The sequence below is a fragment of the Hemiscyllium ocellatum genome, chromosome 16, assembly GCF_020745735.1.
Source record: "Hemiscyllium ocellatum isolate sHemOce1 chromosome 16, sHemOce1.pat.X.cur, whole genome shotgun sequence".
Classification (NCBI taxonomy): Eukaryota; Metazoa; Chordata; class Chondrichthyes; order Orectolobiformes; family Hemiscylliidae; genus Hemiscyllium; species Hemiscyllium ocellatum.
The window spans coordinates 46,726,531-46,752,924 of record NC_083416.1 but is presented as its reverse complement, the minus strand read 5'-3'; the positions used below and the strand labels follow the sequence as shown (position 1 = coordinate 46,752,924).

Sequence of the window (26,394 nt, the reverse complement as noted above, 5' to 3'; positions counted from 1 at the left end):
CTATCATAATGTATTTAATAGTCACATTTTTTAACATCTTCTCAACAACACAATAAGCTAACCAGCCTATTGTTTCCTGCATTCAATCTCTCACACTTTTTGTAAAGGAGTTACATTCACTAATTTTCCAATCTAAAGAAATCTTTCTCAAATGGAGGGAGTTTTGGAAAATTAAAATTACAGCAGCTGCCTCATTAAACATTTCCTTGAAGATCCTAAAAGATGAAATCCTTCAGGACTCAGGGAACCATTAACCTGCAACTCTAACTTTTCTCAGAACCACATCCCTGGAATGGAGCCAAAGGTTTGCTTCTCTTTTCATTTCTCTTGATCCACAATTAGGAGGAATGAGGATAAACTGAATTTAGAACGTAAGATCAGAATTTTAGCTGTTTGACTATTTGGCTTGTTGCTATCAGTAGCTGAAACATTTAATCAAAAATTAAGACTTTTATTTCTATATGTTTTTTTTTTAAAATGAATTTTAATGGTTAACTACAAAATAAGGGTTTGAAACATCAGAGAAAGATTGTTGTCATGTATAGAGGAGAGATTATTATGTGTAAGAAATGCCTTCTAGTGGCAGAGAGTGGTGCTGTAGGTTTAAACTTTCTACCAGATTGAATTTATCATTCATAACAATCCAACAAAACACAATATATTGTATTATATTGCAGAGATCAGTAACTACACTAAGTGTCTGCTACAGACAAAATGGAGGTCATTGTGATCCACATTGAATGGGCAACAGGAGGTGGTTTCAGTTTGTGGTGACCAAAGATACAAGCACAGCGCCCAAAGAAGTTTTGTGATGAAGCCTTACCTACCTTATAATTGATGAGTTACCATCATCCTAGGAGTGTCAACAGTTAAGTTGTCACTTAGGGGGAAAAGAACCACTTCACATCCTGCAATAGTTATAATCCTTTCTGAAGGGGAGTCATTTTTGTACTCAAAAACCTTACCTCTGCTTTTCTCTCCACAGTTGTTCCCAGATCTGGTGAGTTTCTCCAGCAGTGTCTGTTTTAATTGCAATTATGATTAATTTGGTTAGAGCCAGCATTTGGAAGTTACCTAGGAGCTGATCTGAAGCCACTTGGAAAAGGAAAGGTTATTACTAGCTGATTAGTGTTGCTTAAAATATCCCAGCTGGATAGAATTACATTATTAAGATCATTTGTTCATCTTTCACAAATTAATAGATAAATGGAACCTCTCTACAGAAATTACTTTCCTTCTCTTAGTGATACTTTTGTGTGTATTGTGGTACTTTTTCTTTGCATTTTTAAAAATAACCAAACTTTATTTGCACAGGACAAAACCTATCCTATTAATCTCCCCTTGTGCAAATAAGCTATTAACACACCCTTGGGCTCTCATTATGTGATTAAATGTCATTGAACAATTAGTTTCAGACTTGGCCGAAAAGTGAAATCACTTGTACCTCAACTGAACGAGAGGAAAAGAAATTGAAAATGTGCTGATGGCAAGAAATTAAATCCTGGTTTTGCTCAAATACAAGTCATACCATTCTTATTTCAGATTATCACAATAAATCACTGTCACTGTCAGAATTAAGCAGCATCTGGATTGCAATTGGTTCCACATTGATTTGTATATAAAGTTCACAAAAAGGATAATGCAGATTTTCTTATTCTGCTTCAGAAATTGTTCTTTTTCTTTGGACTATTATTCTCATTTATCTGTTCAATCTTATAGCCAAACAATCATCATAGAACAATAAGCACACATTTAAGAAGAAGTACCTGTGCGAAAATACAATAGATTTACCAATATTCTTTGTTATCACTTCATTTAAAATAAAGCATTATAATGTACTGAAAATGTCTTGCTGGAAAAGGGCCTGAAGAAGGGTTCATGCCCGAAATGTCGATTCCCCTGCTCCTTAGATGCTGCCTGACCTGCTGCGCTTTTCCAGCAACACATTTTCAGCTCTGATCTCTAACATCTGCAGTCCTCACTTTCTCTCATTATACTGTACTTTCAAACTTGAATGATGATTACCTTGAAATATATCATAACAATAATAGTTAATTCCTGATGCAAATACTGTTTTAGATTTAAGAATATTAAAAACTTATTGGATTTATTTCTCATTGAAGACAACAGAAAAATAGAATTGTAATGAGTAATCAGCAGAAACATGATTTAATGGCTCCTCACTGGCACCCTGGAGCTCAGCATCAATAAGCAGTAAACCATTCAGTTTTGCCAACTTTCGATTTGAAAAAGTGTGTTCTGGCCCTCTTCAATTCGCGAACAAGTTTCTCAAGCATTCTAATAGGCCAGAGATTGGAGACGAGTGGGTCACAGACTCCTCCCGTCACAGTCCTTATTCTGAAAATAGCAGCGTAGTCCTGACGTGCCATCAGGCAACTCATTTTCAAAGCGCACCCACAACTGACCTCAACCCCATTGCTGATTAAAAGTCAAATCCGCAGTTGCCATATATGTGATTTGCATTTCTGTCTTATTTTGGTTTTACATTAATCAAATGTTTCCTCTTTGACCACTACAGAGGGAAAAAAAAGAACTACGATTTAAGAGATTGTTAACTGGATTATCTTGTCTCCTTTAAAATGAACTAGGTCTTGAGTTAGAGCCATTTGGATATTTTCAAATCTTATTGATTATTCAAAGTTTGGGAGAAGATTTGTAGCTTGGGTGCTCGTTGTTGTGGTTCTGTTTGCCGAGCTGGGATTGATAATCTTATTGATTATCCTTTCTCTAAATATCTTATTCCAAGTCCAGCCTGAAAGATAAGAACTAGTTGGAACTAGAAGGAAGCAAGCAAGAAAATTAAGATTCCTACCATGTGGATTAGAAGCAGTGATTGTGGTGAAAAATCCTGAAAAACTGAGAATGTGCAGGGATCCAAAGGATCTCAATAAAGCTTTGAATAGATCTCACTATCCCATGCCAGGCATTGAAGAAATGTTGTCCTAACTTCCTCTAAGGCAAAGATCTTTACTGACCTCAATGAAAGTGAAGCTGGGTGAAAGTAACCATTGTCTTGTTATATTTGGGATACATTTTGACAGATATGGATGTTTGTTTGGGCTGTTTGGTATTTTCAGTGATCTAGAAGAGTATCAGGGCAGTTGGCTCTAATCTTCCCAGGGTGTAAGTTATTGTGGATGATCTATTAGTGTATGGATTTGGGAACATGGTGGAAGAGCACATCACTGACCAGGATCAAAATCTAGTGGGACTGCTAGAGAGACTTTCAGATGAATTTGAAGCTGACCAACAAAAAAATGCAATTAAAGATGCCTAAATTCAATAGCTCATTTATAAGCAGCCAGAGGACTTCTTATTCTGAAAAGGTATGAGCTGTAGTAGGGATGCATAAGCAACAGATGGGAGAGAAGAACATGGTTGGTTGGATTTTTAAACTATTTAGCAAAGTTCTTGGTTAATTTTTCATCAGAGTGTAAACCACTATGGGAGCTCATTACGAAAGACATACATGAGTTTTAGGGCACAGAACAAGTTTTCTCTAGAATCAAATAACCAATGACAAAACCACGGCTGAAGTACTGTAACGCAAATCATGAAGTGACCTTTCAGCATGATGATAGCTGTTATAGGGATTGTCAGCTCTCTACACTGTATGAACTACTGCTCCTGATGAAATTGCTGCTTTGTCCAGAGGATAAACATTCGTGGTTTAACTAGATGGGAATCTTGTGGTTAACAAGATGTTGTTTATTGCATGTACCTAGATACATGTTACCACAATTTGATATAGATTGTTAAAGAGACTTTGAGGAGGACGAGATATTTGTGTTTACATTCAGGACATAAATCAATTTGAACAACTCTGCTCAGTTTGAGAAAGTGCCTGGCAAGCAGTTTAACCAATATCTAGTTGGGAGAGATGAAATGACAATGCAATCTAACCACAAAACAACCCACTTGAAAGTATCATTCTCAAGCTGCTTCTTTTTGTTCCAAAGCATCTGCAAAGAATTTTACTTCACTTGCAAGGATATCATCTGGACATGCCAGACACACAAGGGAAGCAGATGTACATTGCTAACAAGCTGACAGGAGCAGCACTGCCTCAGAAAAGAGTTGAGGGTAGTAAGAGTGTGAAATCTTCCAGATTTAACAAGAAGCAGCATTAATGTAGCAGGGGCGTTTAAAGCCAAATACCTTTCTTAAGTTAGGGAAACGACATGACATAGTGCATTTCTCCAAGCACTGCAGGAAGCAGTGATGAAAAGATGGCATGTAGCCATCGAGGAAACATTTAGAAACATGGAAAATAGGAGCAGGATCAGGCCATTTGAGCCCTTGATCTTGCTCACTCATTGAATGTGAGCATGGTGGATCATCAAGCTCAAATCTTGCCCTCCACCCATATTCCTTGATCCTTTTAGCCACAAGAGCAATATCTAACTCCTTGAAAGCACAAAGATTTGGCCTCAACCACCTCCTCTGGTGAATTTCGCAGGTTCACCATTCTCAGGATGAAGAAATTTCTAGTCTTCTCAGTTGTAAATGGTTTACCCCTTTACCTTAAGGTATGACTCCTGGTTAAGTGGGCTAACATTTTGGATCTAGCCATCATAATTCTATTAGTTTCAAAATGGTTACAGAAAAGGATAAGCCTTGCATTAAAGTTAAAGGTAAGGTAAATTTGCATGATATGAGACAAAAACTTTCAAAAGTTGATTGAAATAGACTGTTCACAGGTAAAGAGACATCCGACAAGTGGGAAATGTTCAGGTGTATGACATCAAGAGTTCAGAGGCATTTTGTTCCTGTTAGAGTGAAGGGTAAGGCTGGTAAGATTAAGGGACAATGGATGAATAAAGATATTAAGGTTCTACTGCAGAATTAAAAAGAATCTTATTTTCGATATACACAAGTTGTTTCGATTGAATCTCTTCATCATTTATAATGAGTGTAGGGGCAGTCTTAAGAGAAAAATCAGAAAGGCAAAGAGGGGATATGAGATAGCATTGACAGATAAGGTTAGGAAAAATCCAAAAAGATTCTACAAATACAATAAGAGGAAAAGGATAACAAGAGAGAGGGTAGGACCCCTTAAAAGATCAAAGTTGTCTTTATGTTTAATCCCAGGAGCTGGGAGAGAAACTAAATGAACATTTCACATCTGTTTTTACTGTGGAGAAAGAAATGGAGTTTAGAGAATGCAGAGGAATAAATTTTAATGTTTTAAAAACAGTTCACATTACAGAAGAGGAAGTTCTCGGCATTTTAGAGAATATAAATTTCCGGGACCTGATCTAATGCATCCCAGAATATTGTAGGGAGTAAGGCAGGAAATTATGAGACCCCTTGCATAAATATTTGCATCATCTATTACTACTGGTGAGTGACTGATAACTGGAGAGTGGCTAATGTTGTAGACATTTGTTTAAGAAAAGTTGTAAGGAGAAGCTAGCGAAATATTGACCCGTGAGTCTGACTTTGGTTGTGGGTAAATTGTTGGAAGCGATTATAAAAGATAGGACTTATGGACATTTAGAGAGGCAAAAAAAATGATTTGGGATAATCAGCATGTGTTTGTGCAAGGAAAATTGTGCCTCTCAAACTTGAGTGAGTTTTTAATGAGGAAGTTACCAAAAAGGTGGATGATGGCAGAGCAGTAACAACTGTTAGTTTGGATTTTAGTACAGCCTTTGACAAGGTTCTGCATGATAGACTAATTAGTAACGTTAGGGAATTGGACTAACGTTGCCAATTGGACACAATTTGCTGAACAACAGGAGATGGACAGGGGTCGTAGAGGGTTGCTTTTGGAATTGGAGGCCTTTGACCAGCGGTGTTCCTTGGGGATCGATTCTGGGTCCTCTTTTGTTTGTCATTACCATAAACTAGTTGGATGAGAATAAAGAAGGCATGGTTAGTAAGTTTGCAGATGACATCAAAACTGGTGCATAGAAGATAGTGAAGAAGGTCTCTAAGATTACAGAGGGATCTTGATCAAATGGGCGAATGGACTGAAAAATGGCAGATGGAATTCAACCTGGGTAAATGCGAGGTATTGCATTTTGGTACAACAAACAAAGGGGAGGAAATATACAAATAATTCTAGGGCCTTGGGTAGTGTTGTAGAACAGAGGGAATGCAGGTACATAATTCTTTAAAATGTGTCACATTTAGACAGGATGATTAAAAAGGCATCTGGCATGCTTGCCTTCATTACTCAGACCTTTGAATATAGGAGTTGGGATGTTGTTTTGAGGTTTACAGGACATTAGTGAGGCCTCTTCTGGAATACTGTGTCCAGTTCTGGTCACCCAGTAATAGAAAGGATGTTATCAAGCTGGAGAGGGTTGAAAAGAGATTTACTAGGATGTTGCCAGGTATGGAAGGTTTGAGTTATAAAAGAAAAGGCTGGAATGTTTTTCACTGGAGCATAGGAGATTGAGAGGTGACCTGATAGAAGTTTATACAATAATGATATCGATATAGAGTTGATGGTAGTTGTCTTTTCCCTAAGATGGGGAATTTCAAGATGGGGGGGGGGGTATATTTTTAAGGTGAGAGGAGAGAGAGAGATTTAAAAAAAGACATGAAACTTTTTTTTGTAAAAACAGAGAGTGTGGTTTGCATGTGGAATGAACTTCCTGAGGAAGTGGAGAATGCGGGTACAGTTACAACATTTAAAAGACATTTGGATGGATACATGAATAGGAAAGGTTTGGAGGGATATGGGCCAGGAGCAGGATGGTTGGATTAGCTTAGTTTGGGATTACGTTCAGCATGAACTGGTTAGACCAAAGAGTCTGTTTCTGTGACGTATATCACATCACATCAAAATTACTCTTGAGTCCAAAAATTATTGAAGCCAGAAATAGTAACAGAACTGAGTGCCAAAATCAAGGGGAATGTCAAATTTCATTTTGGTAAAACTGTCAAATTATTGCCAAACAATGAACGTTCTGAGTATAAATGTTCAATTTTCTCACTAAGAGTCAACCCACATGGCAACTTGGAACCGATGTACAGTCATCGTCACCTTGATCATATGCAAAGAGAATGAACCATCAAATGCCAGATCACACTGTGCATGTATACCACTTGAAGACCTGCATGATTTAAAAGGATTATATATACAATGCATGTGCATTACTAAAGTTACTTACTAAAGTGGGTGGGACTAACCAAAAAATGCTAATTTTCTTTGTTGATTATGATATTGGGGACTTGTAGTTACAAATGGTAGCGAATATGTTTTTCTTCAATGGGTGGGGGGTTGGGGGAGTTTGGATTCAAAATGCATTATTTGCTTACTGTATCATGATCTTTTACTCCTGCAGTTTGATTTTCCAACCACTGTCCTGAGGTATTGGTGGGAAAGCCCCAACAGATATTAATGGACAGAGGAACTCTGTAATGGGTCACTTTTTTATCCCTTTCTACTTTACTGCCTCACTTGTTTGAGGCTTCACCATTTGCAGATGCTATCTTGAGAGCCTGATTTGAAAAGCAAATGATCCAGGTAGAGGACTTGTGGAATACTTTAAGAATAGTTGAAAATCTTACTTTGCCACCAAAGGAGTATCAATCCATTTCAGCTACAGTAAGGAGATGCATGCAAACTTCAGGAAAAATCTCAAGTAAATGCGACAGAAGACTAATATACTCACCAGGTGGACAGAGACATTCAGATGTAGCTTCTCTAACTGTTCTAATTTTTGCAACTCCATCAGTCAATTCCTATGAAAAGAAGGTGATTTATCAATGATACGGTAAAATTAATTTTCAGGTGATTGTAACTTGTGATCCTATAGATATAGCAGTCTCCAGGTTGTGAACGGGTTCAGTGTATGAGTCTGTTCGCAAGGCAAATTGTTCATAAATCTGATCACAATGCAGAACAACATAAAATGGTCATTCATAACTACAAAGAAACATTTACATCTAAGATCTTCACAATTAATATTAATACACACTTGTATGGGATCACATTCATAAGTATGGACATTCCTAAGTCAGGCATTCATAAATTAGGGAGCCACTGCATAACACTTAAAGCACAGCATCCAAGTTATAATTTGAGGTTTAGCTTTATCTCACTAAATTTTTAATGTACTAAATAGTACAAAATTATTTATGGTACTTGATTCAAATTTCTTACGCCATTCACTTTAGATTTGGTACGTTTATTGCTCACACATCAGAAACCATTTTTTCTCCACTCCTTTGCTGCTCATTTATTCAATCTTCTATACAGCATTGCTATAAAAGAACAATTATAAAGTTTCAAAGCAGTGTTCATTACTCCACTTACAAGGGTTTAATATGTGATGTTTATTTTGGTTATTGTTGATTAACACCAATTGATTAGTGTGGATTGGGTTTACTTGTAAAGCACAGACAAGTTTATTAATAGCAGACTATAACTTGTGACCTCTTGCCTTTATCATTCCTCATCATTGCCCAGAATATTTCTTGAATATAGGCCAACACTTTTCATTGTTCTAATATCACCTTTAATTAACAGAGCTAATCTTCTACTTTCCTCGCTTCTTGTCCTCTCTAAATGCCACATATACTTCAATCTTCCAAATCTAGGTCATCCTGCAGAAAAAAAATCTTATTAATGGACATGAGATTGTACTTATTACCTCAACTGTACATCAGGCATATTACTGCATTTTGCACTAAGTTTTGTCCTTTAGTTATTTTCATGAGGGCTACTCATGTCTGATAATTTGCATTTTGATCTGTATTCTTTGTTCTTTCCTGTCATTGTCAGTTTGTTATTTCCTTCCTCAGTTACCTTTACCGCTTTCATTAGTTAGACATTAGTCAGTCAATTATCATGCTGTGGGAGGGTTGTAGACCTGATTTAGTGTAACTCAAAAGAAAAAAGTTAATTTAATCCTAATTTCAACCAGTTATTCTTGATTTCATTCCTTCCTGAATGAAGGGTAATTTGCAATGAGTAGAACTATACTGATTTGTGGAGTTGATTTACTGCCCACGTAGCATATTTATCAGCTCAGTCTTACCCTTTCTAATAAGATTGACTGAAAACGTTAGAATTACATTGATAAATTTATGGTGCTTTCCACGTTGATCAAAAATTAAATACCGTTTTGCCATATCCCCTCTTTCTGCTTCTTAGTCATAGAGTCATAGAGAACTCGTCCATGTCGATCAGATATCCTAACCTAATCTAGTCCCATCTGCCAGCACTTGGCCCATATCCCTCTAAATCCTTTCTATTCATATACCCATCCAGATGCTTTTTAAAAGGCTGCAATTGTACCAGTCTCCACTTCCTCCGGCAACTCATTCCATACACGCACAAGCCTCTGTGTGAAAAGGTTGCCCCTTAGTTCCCTTTCAGATCTTTCTCCTCCCACCCTAAACCTATGCCCTCTAGATCTGCCCCCCCCCCCCACCACCTATCCCTCATGATTTTATCAGCCTCTATATGGTCACCCCTCAGCCTGTGACGCTCCAGGGAAAAACAGACCCAGCCTGTTCAGCCACTCCCTATAGCTCAAATCCTCCAACACAGGGGAACAGCACATCCTGGTCTACTTCATTATTGTTCCATGTATGCTGGCAAATATGTAGCTGTTCTTTATCATGCATTCTTATATCATTCTACTATGTTATTTAAATAAATGTTAGTAACAAATGACAGAAACATTTCTAAAAGGAGAGTAAAAGTTGAAGCCTTCCATCTTCACTCAATAGAGTCTGAGCATAAGGAACAGACTGGAATAAGAGACACCATTTTATACAGGATGAGAAGAGGATGCTGATTGGTTGGGCCATTATTGGCATGGAGCTGCAGGAAGAACAGGTAACGGTCATGTTAATTCTCAGGAGGCTGGAAGAACACACCAAGTCAGGCAGCATCAGAAGGTGGAGAAGTCAATGTTTCAGGTGTAACCCTCCTTCAAGACTGGGGTTGAATGTAAGGGGAATTGCAGATAAAGACGAGGGGGGTGGGAAAAACAAGGTGGTGCGGTGCGGATAGGTGAACACAGGTAGAGGGTACGGCCTGGTTCAGACCAGGCAGGGAGGTTCCAATTGGTCAGGGCATTACCATGGGGATACAGTGATGTTTAGCTGTCTCCGTGATACCTTTTTATGAAAGACGATGCATTGTATGTATAAATTGCTTATTGTTTCATAACATAGCATTACAGCTGTGCTGAGGCAAGGTATTCCCAGAAATACATCCAGGGAAATTATTTGGGTGGAACTGAGAATTAAGAAAAGGATGATCACCTTGTTGGGATTGTATTATAGACCCCCTAATAGTCAGAGGGAAATCGAGAAACAAACTTGTAAGGAGATCTCGGCTATCTGTAAGAATAATAGGGTAGTTATGGTAGAGGATTTTAACTTTCCAAACATCGACTGGGACTGCCATAGTGTTGAAGGCTTTGATGGAGAGGAATTTCTTAAGTGCGTACAAGGCAATTTTCTGATTCAGTGTGGATGTACCTACTAGAGAAGGTGCAAAACTTGACCTACTCTTGAGAAATAAGGTACGGGAGGTGACTGAGGTGTCAGTGGGGAGCACTTTGGGGCAAGTGACCATAATTCTATTCGTTTTAAAATCGTGATGGAAAAGGGTAGACCAGATCTAAAAGTTGAAGTGCTAAATTGGAGAAAGGCCAATTTTGATGGTATTAGGCAAAAACTTTTGAAAGCTGATTGGAGGCAGATGTTCGCAGGTAAAGGGACGACTGGAAAATGGGAAGCCTTCAGAAATGAGATAACAAGAAGCCAGACAAAGTATATTCCTGTCAGGGTGAAAGAAGAGGCTGGTAGGTATGGGAATGCTGGATGACTAAAGAAATTGAGGCTAAATAAAGACTAAAGAAATCCATTGCTCCCGATGCGGTCTCCTTTACATTGGGGAGACTGGACACCTCCTAGCAGGCCGCTTTAGGGAACATCTCTGGGACGCCCGCACCAATCAACCACACCGCCCTGTGGCCAAACATTTCAACTCCCCCTTCGGCACAGACAAGGACATGGAGGTCCTGGGCCTACTTCACCGCTGCTCCCTCACCACCAGACGCCTGGAGGAAGAATGCCCCATCTTCCACCTCGGAACATTTCAACCCCAGGGCATCAATGTGGACTTCTCCAGTTTCCTCATTTCCCCTTCCCCCACCTCACCCAGCTCCAAACTTCCAGCTCAGTACTGTCCCCATGACTTGTCCTACCTGCCTATCTTCCTTTCCACCTATCCACTCCACCCTCCTCTCTGACCTATCACCTTCATCCCCTCCCCCACTCACCTGTTGTACTCTATGCTACTTTCTTCCCACCCCCACCCTCCTCTCATTTATCTCTCCACCCTTCAGGCACTCTGCCTGTATTCCTGATGAAGGGCTTTTGCCCGAAACATCGATTTTCCTGCTTCTCGGATGCTGCCTGAACTGCTGTGCTTTTCCAGCACCACTTTAATCTAGACTCTGGTTTCCAGCATCTGCAGTTGTTGTTTTTACCTAAAGAAATTGAGGGTTTGGTTAAGAAAAAGAAGGAAGCATATGTCAGGTATAGACAGGATAGATCGGGTGAATCCTTAGAAGAGTATAATGGCAGTAGGAGTATATTTAAGAGGGAAATCAGGAGGGCAAAAAGGGGACATCTTACAGCTTTGGCAAATAGAATTAAGGAGAATCCAGAAGGTTTTGACAAATATATTAAGGACAAAAAGGTAACTAGGGAGAGAATAGGGCCCTTCAAAGATCAGCAAGGCAGCTGTTGTGTGGAGCCACAGAAAATGCAGGAGATACTAAATGAATATTTTGCATCAGTATTTACTGTGGAAAAGGATATGGAAAACATAGACTGTAGGGAAATAGATGGTGACATTTTGCAAAATGTCCAGATTACAGAGGAGGAAGTGCTGGATGTCTTGAAATGGTTAAAGGTGGATAAATCCCCAGGACCTGATCAGGTGTACCCGAAAACTCTGTGGGAAGCTACAGAAGTGATTGCTGAGCTTCTTGCTGAGATAGTCACAGGTGAGGTGCCGGAAGACTGGAGGTTGGCAAATGTGGTGCCACTGTTTAAGAAGCGCAGTAAAGACAAGCCAGGGAACTATAGACTGGTGAGCCTGACCTCAGTGGTGGGCAAGTTGTTGGAGGAAATCCTGAGGGACAGGATGTACATGTATTTGGAAAAGCAAGGACTGATTTGGGATAGTAAACATGGCTTTGTGTGTGGGAAAACATGTCTCACAACCTTGATTGAGTTTTTTGAAGAAGTAACAAAGAAGATTGATGAGGGCAGAGTAGTAGATGTGATCTATATGGACTTCAGTCAGGCGTTCGACAAGGTTCCCCATGAGAGACTGATTAGCAAGGTTAGATCTCATGGAATAAAGGGAGAAGTAGCCATTTGGATGCAGAACTGGCTCAAAGGTAGAAGACAGAAGGTAGTGGTGGTGAAGGGTTGTTTTTCAGATTGGAGGCCTGTGACCAGTGGAGTGCCACAAGGATCGGTGCTGGGTCCACTACTTTTTTTCATTTACATAAATGATTTGGTTGTGAGCATAAGAGGTACAGTTAGTAAGTTTGCAGATGACACCAAAATTGGAGGTGTAGTGGACAGCGAAGAGGATTACCTCAGATTACAACAGGATCTGGACCAGATGGGCCAATGGGCTGAGAAGTGGCAGATGGAGCTTAATTCAGATAAATGCGAGGTGCTGCATTTTGGGAAAGCAAATCTTAGCAGGACTTATACACTTAATGCTGAAAATGTGTTGCTGGTTAAAGCACAGCAGGTTAGGCAGCATCCAAGGAACAGGAAATTCGACGTTTCGGGCCAGAGCCCTTCATCAGGAATGAGGAGAGTGTGCCAGGCAGGCTAAGATAAAAGGTAGGGAGGAGGGACTAGGGGGAGGGGTGATGGAGATGTGATAGGTGGAAGGAGGTCAAGGTGAGGGTGATGGGCCGGAGTGGGGTGGGGGCGGAGAGGTCAGGAGGAAGATTGCAGGTTAGGAGGGCGGTGCTGAGTTCAAGGGAACCGACTGAGACAAGGTGGGGGGAGGGGAAATGAGGAAACTGGAGAAATCTGAGTTCATTTCTTGTGGTTGGAGGGTTCCCAGGCGGAAGATGAGGTGCTCTTCCTCCAACCGTCGTGTTGTTATGTTCTGCCGATGGAGGAGTCCAAGGACCTGCATGTCCTCGGTGGAGTGGGACAGAGAGTTAAAGTGTTGAGCCACGGGGTGGTTGGGTTGGTTGGTCCGGGCGTCCCAGAGGTGTTCCCTGAAGCGTTCCGCAAGTAGGCGGCCCGTCTCCCCAATATAGAGGAGGCCACATCGGGTGCAACGGATGCAATAGATGATGAGTGTGGAGGTGCAGGTGAATTTGTGGCGGATATGGAATGATTCCTTGGGGCCTTGGAGAGATGTAAGGGAGGAGGTGTGGGCACAAGTTTTACATTTCCTGCGGTTGCAGGGGAAGGTGCCGGGAGTGGAGGTTGGGGTGGTGGGGGGTGTGGACCTGACGAGGGAGTCACAAAGGGAGTGGTCTTTGCGGAACGCTGATAGGGGAGGGGAGGGAAATATATCCCTGGTGGTGGGGTCCGTTTGGAGGTCGTGGAAATGACGGCGGATGATACATTGTATACGGAGGTTCGTGGTGGTGGTAGGAGGTTGAACAGTTCATCAACTTTACTAACACCTTCCATCCCGACCTCAAATTCACCTGGACTGTCTCAGACTCCTCCCTCCCCCTCCTAGACCTTTCCATTTCTATCTCGGGCGACCGACTCAACACAGACATCTACTATAAACCGACTGACTCCCACAGCTACCTGGACTACACCTCCTCCCACCCTGCCCCCTGTAAAAACGCCATCCCATATTCCTAATTCCTTCGTCTCCGCCGCATCTGCTCCCAGGAGGACCAGTTCCAAACCTACAGCCCAGATGGCCTCCTTCTTCAAGGACCGCAGATTCCCCCCAGACGTGATCGACGATGCCCTCCACCGCATCTCTTCCACTTCCCGCTCCTCCGCCCTTGAGCCCCGCTCCTCCAACTGCCACCAAGACAGAACGCCACTGGTTCTCACCTACCACCCCACCAACCTCCGTATACAGCGTATCATCCGCCGTCATTTCCGCCACCTCCAAACGGACCCCACCCCCAGGGATATATTTCCCTCCCCTCCCCTATCAGCGTTCCGCAAAGACCACTCCCTTTGTGACTCCCTCGTCAGGTCCACACCCCCCACCAACCCAACCTCCACTCCCGGCACCTTCCCCTGCAACCGCAGGAAATGTAAAACTTGCGCCCACACCTCCTCCCTTACTTCTCTCCAAGGCCCCAAGGGATCCTTCCATATCCACCACAAATTCACCTGCACCTCCACACACATCATCTATTGCATCCGCTGCACCCGATGTGGCCTCCTCTATATTGGGGAGACGGGCCGCCTACTTGCGGAACGCTTCAGGGAACACCTCTGGGACGCCCGGACCAACCAACCAAACCACCCCGTGGCTCAACACTTTAACTCTCTGTCCCACTCCACCGAGGACATGCAGGTCCTTGGACTCCTCCATCGGCAGAACATAACAACACGACGGTTGGAGGAAGAGCGCCTCATCTTCTGCCTGGGAAGCCTCCAACCACAAGGAATGAACTCAGATTTCTCCAGTTTCCTCATTTCCCCTCCCCCCACCTTGTCTCAGTCGGTTCCCTCGAACTCAGCACCGCCCTCCTAACCTGCAATCTTCTTCCTGACCTCTCCGCCCCCACCCCACTCCGGCCCATCACCCTCACCTTGACCTCCTTCCACCTATCACATCTCCATCGCCCCTCCCCCTAGTCCCTCCTCCCTACCTTTTATCTTAGCCTGCCTGGCACACTCTCCTCATTCCTGATGAAGGGCTCTGGCCCGAAATGTCGAATTTCCTGTTCTTTGGATGCTGCCTAACCTGCTGTGCTTTAACCAGCAACACATTTTCAGCTCTGATCTCCAGCATCTGCAGACCTCACTTTTTACTTATACACTCAATGGTAAAGTCCTAGGGAGTGTTGCTGAACAAAGAGACCTTAGAGTGCAGGTTCATAGCTCCTTGAAAGTAGATTCTTAGGTAGATAGAATAGTGAAGAAGGCGTTTGGTATGCTTTCCTTTATTAGTCAGAGTATTGAGTACAGGAGTTGGGAGGTCATGCTGCAGCTGTGCAAGACATTGGTTAGGCCACTGTTGGAATATTGCATGCAATTCTGGTCTCCTCCCTATCAGAAAGATGCTGTGAAACTTGAAAGGGTTCAGAAAAATTTTACAAGGGTATTGCCAGGGTTGGAGGATTTGAGCTGTAGGGAGAGGCTGAACAGGCTGGAGCTGTTTTCCCTGGAGCATCGGAGGCTGAGCGGTGACCTTAATTATGACGGGCATCGATAGGACAAATAGACAAAGTCTTTTCTCTGGGATCGGGGAGTCCAGAACTAGAGGACATAGGTTTAGGGTGAGAGGGGAAAGATATAAAAGAGACCTAAGGGGCAACTTTTTCATGCAGAGAGTGGTATGTGTATGGAATGAGCTGCCAGAGGATGTGGTGGAGGCTGGTGCAATTGCAACATTTAAAAGGCATTTGGATGGGTATATGAATAGGAAGCATTTGGAGGGATATGGGCCGGGTGCTGGCAAGTGGGACTAGATTGGGTTGGGATATCTGGTCGGTATGGACAGATGGGTCTGTTTCCATGCTGTATATCTCTATGACTCTATATGGTCCTGAGTGTTTATGCGCGTAGCTTTTAGCACACACAAATACATCACTCTGCCAGCTCATGATCTAAAACTGTTTCTGGTTTAACTCTTAGCAGACTGAATTATTATTTAATAAGATGATTTGCAACAGCAGAATAACATCTGATGGTGGGTGTACTGTTTGAAGACTTGCTGGCCTACTGTTCACTGCGAATGGTCAACAGGATGTATTGTTTGATATAGTACAATCATTGGGATGTATGGCCTATACATGTAGCATCACACTATCACTGGAACTTATATTACACCACTTATTGGTTGCGTAGGAAAATGCCTTTTTAGCTTAATGCCAGAATATTGATATTTAAGAAGTACTTCATGACAGCATAAGACTGCTGCTTTCATCTGTTAATCAAATTTTTGAGACATCTTCCCTTTCTAGGATAACCTGGAAACTGGGTAGCACATGGAGCCAAAACAGCGGATTCAGGCCCTTTGACATTTTGCGACATATGAGTGATGATTTTATCTTGGTACTGTTATCATGCAGGAAGATTTTTAAAGTATCCTATCTCAGCATCAAGATTGTACTGAGCAGATAGTTAGGGCCCTGTTCACTTGGCTGCCAGGAAGGTTAGACACAATCCTACATGCTATAAAATCTTACTAGTAAATCTCATGCAACTATGCAGATGATTAGGCCTTCAGAAGTGGGGAAAGAACATTGGTAAAAGAAAAGCTATTAAATAATATATTTTTAAAAAATTAAATTATTTCCATTAATAGACGGAAACTGCCATAGTCATATTTTTTTAGGTAGGGTCAAAAGCTCCCATCAGCAAAGACCACCCAAGATTTGACAGTACAGTGGCATACAGTCAAGTGACTGTGGCTCTCAACAATGATTTTGAATCATAAAGTCTCATGGCCTAAAGATGGGCAAAATTACCTCCTATTCACCACTATTTACTGCTGCCTTCTGTAAACTGGTGAATCAGTTGTCCTAGGTTTGAACAGGTAGTGAGAAAATATTTAAACTTCACCATTATTAAATCTTCTCTTTACAATGAGAATGTGTCTCCATGTTTAGTGGAACTATGTAAATGTCTAGTTAATCATATTGTTACAAGTCTGAATGTTTTTATTTCAAGTTAAGAAAAAGGAACAGATGGTGGCTATTAATTGTGAAAATACACGTGTATAAATGGAGCACCTGTAATATGTGTATGGAAGCAGCCGTAAGATGGGTAGTCAAGAAACTTTACCCATAAAGGAAGACATCTTGGTTTTCTGTCTCACTGGGTGGCTTGCATCAAAATTGATACTACTGCTGGGATATATTAAGAACAGACCGAGCAGTTCAAAACTGATTATCCATGGATCACCAACTGCAGCAGAATTCCACCACAATTCATGACCTTGTTGTCCTTTATATTGCTTACATGACCATTATGATCAAGGTTGAAAACTAATTTGCCTCAACAAAGAGTAAGTGAGCATTCAGAAGTACCATGCATACCCGAAAACAACTTTATCAAGCATCGGAAGCAGCAAAACAGTATGTATTGGCAATGTTAACAAATGCCATACGTAAACAACCCTGTCACATCAATTTTGAGTAGTACAGTTAGCTCAGTTTGCTGGATGGTTAGTCCGTACTGCAGAGTGACACCAACAACACAAGTTCAATTCCCACACCAGCTGAGGCCACTAGAAGGTTCTGCCTTCTCAATGTTGCTCCTCACTGGAAAGGTGGTGACCCTCAAATTAAACTCACAAATCAGTCATCTCTCTCTATGAAACAGTGGATCTATGGGAACCTCACGTTTCCCTTTGATAAGGGGTGTATGAGCTCCATTATTTTATCCAAAAAAATAGAATCAGAGGACATGGTCTGCACTTGAAGACTGATAAACCAACATAAATTTTAGACACAAGGGTGAGTAACTAATGTATTGAACATGAATGTTAAGAGTATTTCATGTATTGATGCATTTTACTCCAAATTGGGTAGATTTCTATCTAATTATAGAGAATGAATAGATTATATGTATGTGACTGCAAATCTGTCCTTTAGTATGTATATCCTCATTGGGTGAAACGTGCAATCTTGGACCTGTGGTGCAGGGCCCAAAATTTCCATGACTGATGATTTTCTGACCTTATTTCTAGGTCTGTTATAAGTTCATTGATCATGATTGATTGTAATAAAGCTGTTGACTAATTATAACAGTCATAATACAGTAATAGTAGAAGGCAAAATAGACAGATGCTGTTCTTTTTTTCTAACAATTCCGATATTTCTGCATATACCATGTGGGCCATTTTTACAATTATAACGTTTATATAATTGTTTGTTACTGTGCCCTTAAAATGAAATGGATAAAGTCTGCCTCACAGCAAGTCTGGATGCCTTCATTGTTAGAAATTAAAAAGGGGTCCAGATTTTTTAAACTGCGAATAAGTGAAAGGTGTTTAGACTTGGAGACATTGGTAGCAGCCTGTGTGAAAACAGTTGGTAGAATGGGAATCTTCAAAGTCCTAGAAAAGCGTAGATAATACTGGCTTTTTATACAATATTGTTTTACATTGTCCATTTGCTTCCAAGATCAGACAGAGTTGGGATCTCAAGCATAGCTAATCAGCATTTGTATCTGTATACAAGGCTCATACAATTCATGCTGCTACAGAGAAGAGATTGAGAGAAGCAAGGGCCTAGCCCTGAAAACTTTCTGACAAAATTAATCTATAAAGATTTAAGTAAGAGAGAGGAACTATTGGCTGCAAGATACTAAGGTTCATCATGGAGGAATGTGGGGATGGGAACTCATGCCAAGGAAGTTCAATCTTCCAATAAAATAATTATCCATTAGCTTGAACCCCCTGAAAATGTCCCCAGCTCAGAGGTGTAGTTGGAGACTTTGGGGAGTTCCAACAGTCTTGTCTCAATAGATATCCAGAAAAGGTTAGAGGAAGTAAAACATGCTCGAACTCCTGGCTAACTATAAAACTGAACCCCCTCACATCTCCACCCAAATCATTACTGCATTCCACTCCAATACTCACACTGGCACCCTCCCCGGATGCTGATTGTCCTCTCCCACACCATTGCACTCCAGCCCTAATCTAAAGTCTCCCTATTCCAGGCTTGACCAGGGTCTTCATCTCTTCCATTCAGACCAACCAGACTCTCTCCTACTGATTCAGCACTTGGTCCAGACCCAAATGTTCTGGCCCCAAGTACATCCCAGCCCCTCAAACTTAAAACAGTCAACAACTGTTCCCCCACCCCAAACGCTACCACTCTGAACTAACTCCTCCCAAACTCCCAATTCCCAAGATGACTCCCCTCAACTTATCCTAAACACTCATCAACTTACCTGTCACCCTACTCCCCACCCATCTGTCACCCTGCCCCTCACCCAGTTGACACTCTACTCACACTCCCACTTACCTGACACACCTTATCTCAGATCTATCAAAGTGGCTTTGGAATTTTTGAATCTTGGAATGTGGCAGATGGTATCAAAAATAAAAAGGAGGCCATGTTTTCAACTTTGACCCACTCTGCTGCTGGCTGTAAGGGTTCTTGGCTCAGACAAGACTATTTCAGCTGAAAAAGGTTCCCGGCCCAAATCCCACCTGTAATAAAAGTGTCTCTTTTTTTCTGTCCAACCGTATGGAAGATCTAGACTGTAGCTTTTATTCTTTTGTTTCTATAAAAATGTGAAATGTTTTCTCTTCAACCCTTTAGCTGAAAATTAAAATTTCTTTCTAAAGCAATTGGTCTACAAGGAGATTGTAACACTTTACAATTCTTGAAATGATTTCCAACATATTAATGAGCCAGAAATTATTAATATCCAAATCCTTTTGCACATGAGGTTTGTTAGGTAGAAAATTAATTATAGTCCCTTTAGTGAATATTTCTAGAAAATACTTGTTTGATATTTCAAACATTTATTGTATCTGCTTCATTTTTGCAATTATTTATAACCTCAAGGACTCTAACATGTTTGACAACTGTTTGTAAGCTAGCATTAAGCTTTTTCATTTTTGTGTTCAACATCTTAAATATAGTTATCAACTTCCAGTTACACCTCCTGTATTATTTTTAACCATTTCAAAACATTCCTATGATTACTTCATTTTCCATATTTGGTTTTACTTATCCTTCATTTTTCTTTTCTTTGAGTTGACACACTCATTCATTTAGAGGCTGAATGATTTTTTTTTTCTTATGTCTTACTACTGGCATAAATAATCTCTTTTTTTTGTACAGGAGTCTAACGTGTTAACTGCTTACTGCTAGCACTTGGCACGGTAAGACCTCTAGCAGCATTATTTGATGCCAGACTTTGTTCATTTTCTTTACAACAATTTCAAAATCATTTTAAATGTTTTTCCAATTATAAATGATTATGCTAAAGAGTAGGAAAGCCTTTTTGGTTTATTGAAAATGATTTACTCATTGTGTTATACTTGGGGAATGCTGTTGTTAAAACAATGTATAATGAAAATGATTTCAGTGGAAGTGGTTCATATTATTGTTAATGTAGCTATTTAAAATTAAACCTTGCACTCACATAGCAAAGTTTAAAATCGTTTAACATGCTCAGGTCTGAAGACTGAATCAGGATTCAAGACATTGTCAAATTCCTAAGGCAGAACTATGTTAATCTGAACTTTTGAGGTTAAGCCCATAATCATGTTCAGGAAAATAATCATCTGTTGCATGTTCAATTTAGCTAGTTAGAAACAGACCAGCTCTTACCATATCATTGTATGTCAAGCTTTGTATTTCATTAAATATGTAACCGCTTTATTGAATACATATGTTAATTGAAATACATTGGAGATCTCAGAGCATTTGGTTCCAAAATATTTTTTGGTTTTATCAGTACAACTGTGTAGTAATTTCAACAATTTGTTTTAACTAAGGAAACATTTGGAACAAAGATTGACTGCCCAGAAACTATGATAACATGAATTACCTGTTGTATTTTCTGAACAAAATTATTCTGATTTTACATATACTTTACTTGCCAATACTTGGGCACTATATTACATAAGGATTGACAATATAGACATTCAGTTCATCAAATCTATGCTAATATTATGAGAGAAGATGCCCCTAGAGCATGTTAGTTAATTTCACCATTAATGAACTAATGCCACAAATACTAGTATCTCATCACCAAGTCACCCTTTATTTACATGTGCATAGTACTGGAGACTAGTCCAGCTTGTTCAGAGTGAACAGAACCTATGACACTTGTGTTTATTTATTTATTTTTTCCAACTTTCGGAGTGAACAGGATGCCTGACACTCATATTCTTTTTTTCCTATTTGTTACCCATGTTGTGTGTGTGCAGGTGTGAGACACAGTGAAAGACACAAGGTGCGACACTCGTGTTTATATCTGTCAGCCAGGGCTCCCTGATTGGACCAGATTAACAGCCCCAATCACGGAACTCATTCTACCTGGTTGACTTCATTACAATCACTACAGTCAGCATATTCATCCATTCCTTTCCTCATGTACAGATTTAACTTCCTTTAAATGCATCTGTTCTCACCATTTCAATATCCATAAAGTAGCAAGTCCAGATTTTGAGTAAAACGTTTGTTCCAAATTCATTGAATTATTAGTGATTCTCATACATTTATGGTCCCCGGTTTTGCCTTATTGCAATAGGAATAATCTTAATGATGAAACTGATTTATGCCAGATGAAACAGACCAATATATTTAATTTAAGATGAAGTAACATGGGCGGTGAGACCAGAAAATACACAAGAACATTTGGATTGGGAGCAGGAGTAAGCTATTTGGCACTGAGTTTGTTTCACCATTCAGCTAAGGTCAGGCTATTTGTGGACTCAACTCCACATTAACAGAGCCTCCAAATAACTCAATTTCATTGTCAGTCCAATATCTTTCTGCTGAGAGAAAGTGAGGACTGCAGATTCTGGATAGCCAGGGTCAAATGTTGTGGCATTGGCAAAGCACAGCATGTCAAGCAGCTTCTGAGGAGCAGGAGAGTCAACGTTTCAGGCATAAGCCCTTCATTAGGAATGTGTGGGGTAGCGGGGGAAGAAAAGGGATCTGAGAGATAAATAGGAGGGTATGGTTGGGCCTGGGAAGGTGATAGGGATATTCAGGTGGAGGTGATTGTGATAGGCGAGTGGGGAGAGTGGAGCAGATAGGTGAGAAGGAAGATGGCCAGGTGGGATAGAGCAAGAGGGGTTGAATCTGGGATGAGGTGAGATTTGTAAACTAGTCAAAGTTGATGCCATCTGGTCAGAGGGTCCTAAGGCGGAAGATGAAGCGTTCTTCCTCCAGACTTCGGGTGGCATGGATTTGGCGGTGGACGAGGCCCACGACTTGCGTACCCTTACTAGAGTGCAAGGGGGAGTTGAAGTAGTTGGCCAGAAGGTGGTGGGATTGTTGGGTGCTTGTCCCAGAGGTGTTCCTTTAAATGCTCCAAGAATTGACATTCTGTCTCCCCAAAGTAGAGGAGACCATACCAAGGGCAACAGACGCAGTCCATAAGGTGGGTGGATGTGCAGGAAAATCTCTACCAGATGTGATAAGGGCCTTTGAGGCCTTGGATGGAGGTGAGGGTGGGGGAAGTGTGGGCACAAGTTTTACACCTCTTGCGGCAGCAAGGGAATGAAGAAGGATATGGGCCAAAGGATATGGGCAAATGGGACAAGATAAATTTAGAAGCTGGTTGGCACAGATGGGTTTGACCAAAGGTGTCTGTTTTTGTGCTGAACAATTCCATGACTCTCTCCATGCAAGTTTCCCACCAAAAAACTCCCACCCTGACTTCAAAATACTCATTCTTTCATTGTCACTAGATCAAAATCCTGGAATTCTGTCCTTAAGTGAGTGTCTCACCAAAAATGAATTTTAAATAGTTTTCCTAACATGCAAAGGGAAACTGGACAAATCAACCCCCGTGTGATTTAATAACATGTCAGTGCAGGTTTAACATAACTTCTGATTTTAATTTTTTTTACTTGAGAAATTGGCAATAACTATTGCTTTGTTATCCTGCATTCTGAATCTACTGATTTGTGAATTTACCCTCAAGTCATTTTGTTCTGTTAGCTCATTTAAATAGCTGTTGTTGGAGGAGTTGGTGGCCTCTTTCTTTCCTCACCTCCAAACAAATGTAATAGCTTGTTCTACATCGAGAGTAATTTGCCATTTACATGGCTATTTGGCAAGTGTATTTTGTCAGTCTTCCATGGTATTAATGGCACACCACAATGTAACTTTTGTACTTCCACAAGTTTAATTCTTAATTTCCTTTAAACAATTCCGACTTAACAATTTTGGTTGTTTCAAATCTTGTGTAAGACCACTTCCTGCCTTCTATCAGTCTGTTTTCTGCTTTGTAGCCAGTTTACTGTGCATTCTGCTGCTTGTCCCTAATCCCTACAGGAATCTATTATGTGATGTCACAATTGGTATGGTCAACAAATAATTGTAAAGCTAATAGTTCATTCTCAAAATATAGCAAAATGCTGAGGGCATGCTTCTCTAATTGCTAAAAATGTCAACCAGGTTCTCTAACATGGATTCTTACCGAAATATTTACACAAAATATTAACCTTTTAATAGGATTGGAAAATGTAAATGTGTGAAACAAAGTATCATAGAAAAACTGTTTTATTTATTTTCAGTACTTAATTTTGTTTTAACAAACCTTACTGAGACAAGATGACAGTCTCCTGAATAGATGCAGGACAAATGTAAGTTAAACATCAATGAAAATGATGTTTCAAGCGATGACAATTATATACACAGTAACGATATACTCAAATGAAGCGTACAGTGGATTTTGTTTCATTGAAAGTGCAAATGTGGCAGAAAGTGAGAAAAATAATGTTTGAAAAATCCTTACTTTAAGGCAGAAATCTGGTTGCAACCCAAGTCTCGGTAAGTAGATATATTTGCTACACTATCAGTCACTCTATAGAATATGATTATTTACCTCTTGAAGTTCGTCGATTCTTTTCTGTAGTAAGGGCAGTAAATTTGCATCGTCCCATAAAATCTCCCGCACTGCTTGCAACGAAAAGCTTCCTTTTTGATTTTCCAACAACTTTACTCTATCTTGCAATCTCGCAGTTTTAACATTGAGAAACAGGCAAAACACAACAGAAACGACTGATAGCAATAAACTGACTACTGTTGGCAGTGTCCTTAAACAATTTATAGGTTTTGATGTTAGCATCGTTGTTTCAATTTTCCCAGCTTTAGGTGGCTGATCATTCTTGACCATCTTACAGAACTTAGCAGCGCCACTTGTGAAGGCGAGTGTATACCAGCATTAAAATAAAAGAGCCAACCAAAATTAATCAAGTTTTGTCGAAAACAGAATAATCCGGAATTGAACGAGTTCTGCAATATCAAGTGTTCACACACTTTGCGTAAATTCCTGACGGTTGCTTCTCTGTTCTATTTCGGTGTGGCAGTCGTTAATATTCTCCCCTGCTCATTAAAACCAGTAATGCAGTATTTAAAAGAGGAAAAAAAGGTTTTGAAGTGTGAATCAAGTCCTGACAATAAACAACATGTCTGTGATTAGCCAACATTTAGAGTAAATGCTGCAATAACTTCCCCACCTCTCATTCCCTCTCCCAGATCTTGGATATTTACTTATGCAAAGCCAACTGACGTGACCCCGCCCACGCTACACTCAACAGGAAACCGCATGAAAACCACAATCATTATAAAAACGTGGAACAACTTTGAAGAGACAATAGAAAATGGTATGTTCGGGACAATCAGCTGAGCCCAAAGTATCTCTAATATTCTAAGTAAAACAATAATAAACAGTAATGGTGAAAGGTTGTGCTAGATCTCACATCCTCTAAACATCACCAGAATCCATGACCCTGCGACAATAATTAAACTCACAATAAATAAATAAGGGAACATGTGCTGCCCTCGCGTCGGCTTCGACTCAGGATACGTTGAAATATTTATTTATACCATCGCGATCTAGAAGAAACACAAGAAAATGATATCATGAAGGCTGGCTCCAATTGCTGAAATTCAACATACTTTTGATACTTTGGGTCTCCTGATTATTTGGTTGTCTTTCTATCGCCCTCCGGCGGCGAGTTGGCGACACTGAGGGTGGAGACTGATGTCTTGTCCTGCTCAGTCTAACTTTAAGTCGGAGACTTGGGAGGGTCGAGACTAATTTACCTTTGCAATATCCCAGGAAAAGTTAAAAGAAATAAAACCTGCTCTAACTCCTGGTTAACTACAAAATTGACACCACTACCACACCTGAATAACACAATTCCACCTTTCTACCCACATACCTGTCATCTATACCCCGTCGACAACCTATTTTCCCCTCCAACTCTATTTTGATTTTATCCCCACCTTTCCCTTCACTTTTTTGATCATGCAGCATTGCCCTTTGATGAGAAGGACACTGCTTGTCACAGGCCACCCTAGTGTTTCCTTTCTTCCTGGTGGTGGGAATTGAATAAAGATTTGTACATCTTGTCTTTCACTGTGTCTCACACCTGCACACACACAACATGGGAGCTGGGGAAAATATAAGCACTACCACAGTTAGGCGGTTGTGTAATAAAAGAAGACAAAAAAAATCCACCGACAAACCTATCTCACCATTCACAGACCAATAGCCTGACTGCATTATGCAGTGGATTTTTAAACGTTTTACGAAGTGGAAAAATAATATTATTGTATCTTTGAAAAAAAAGGCTTCTGCAGAGATCGGCTCCAATGATACCTGTCGAGCTTCCACCTCTAGTTCAGCGACAGCAAACATATAGACTAACACCCTAGCCCTCTAAGGCCATTATAGTTCCATCCCTGTCACTGGCTGTTGAGCACTTCCAGCATTTTCTTTTTTAATGTTCAACACCTTTGTTTATTGACTCAGGGAATGTTGGTGTCACTGGGTAAGCCAGCATTCATTGCTCATTTATAAATGGCTTTGCTATTGCATGGCGAAGTGTCTTTTTGAATGATTACACCTACCGTGAGATGTAGGTATGTCCTACTGTTCTGAAGGGACTGGCTTAGGTACTCAGGATATGAAATTACTTGATGCAGAAATCCCAATCTCTGATCTGCATTTTTAACCATTGTACATGTGGTTGGTCCAGTTAATAGTTTTACAGGCTTTAAAATACCGCAATATTACCTACTACAATATTCATTCATGTTTCTTAAACCCTAAGTCATACTGGAAATTCTGGTGTTAACCCTAATTGTCAACAAAGATTACAATAGTCTGCATTTTATACACCCAAGCAAATCTTGCAAAGGCAAGTTTGATAGTGGAGTACTCGGCCAATTACAAGGTTTTGAGTAAAAGAGGAATTTAATTACATACTAACCCAGAGATAAATAAAACATGACAAACATGCACATACTAGTAATTAAGTTTAAAGAGGAATGTCTAGTATAAGGAAGATCAAGAACAGCCAGTTAGTTGTGTTTTAACCTGTGGTTGTGTTTTAACCTGAGGCAGCACTTGTTTAATTAATATTTTGTACCTGCAGTCGTGGCAAAGCTTGTAGATATCCAAGTTCAGAGAATGGATGCTTCTCAATTTGCTTTTTACTCTTATCATTTTTTGTCAAGAGGCTTAGAAAAACAGCTAGACTTCCAG

At 40.4% G+C, this 26,394-nt stretch overlaps 1 protein-coding gene across 1 annotated transcript in view; it reads right to left on the bottom strand.

The window, feature by feature from the left end:
• LOC132823071 (collagen alpha-1(XXIII) chain-like) overlaps nt 1–24,349 on the bottom strand; it is a 241,715-nt gene extending 217,366 nt beyond the window's left edge. The window contains exons 1-2 of the mRNA XM_060836612.1: nt 23,725–24,349; nt 7,650–7,719 (exon numbers count right to left, since the gene is read on the bottom strand). Coding sequence (XP_060692595.1) covers nt 7,650–7,719; nt 23,725–24,015 — 361 coding nt within the window. The 5' untranslated portion in view covers nt 24,016–24,349. The remainder of the gene's footprint in view (nt 1–7,649; nt 7,720–23,724) is intronic.
• Between the last annotated feature and the right edge of the window lie 2,045 nt (nt 24,350–26,394).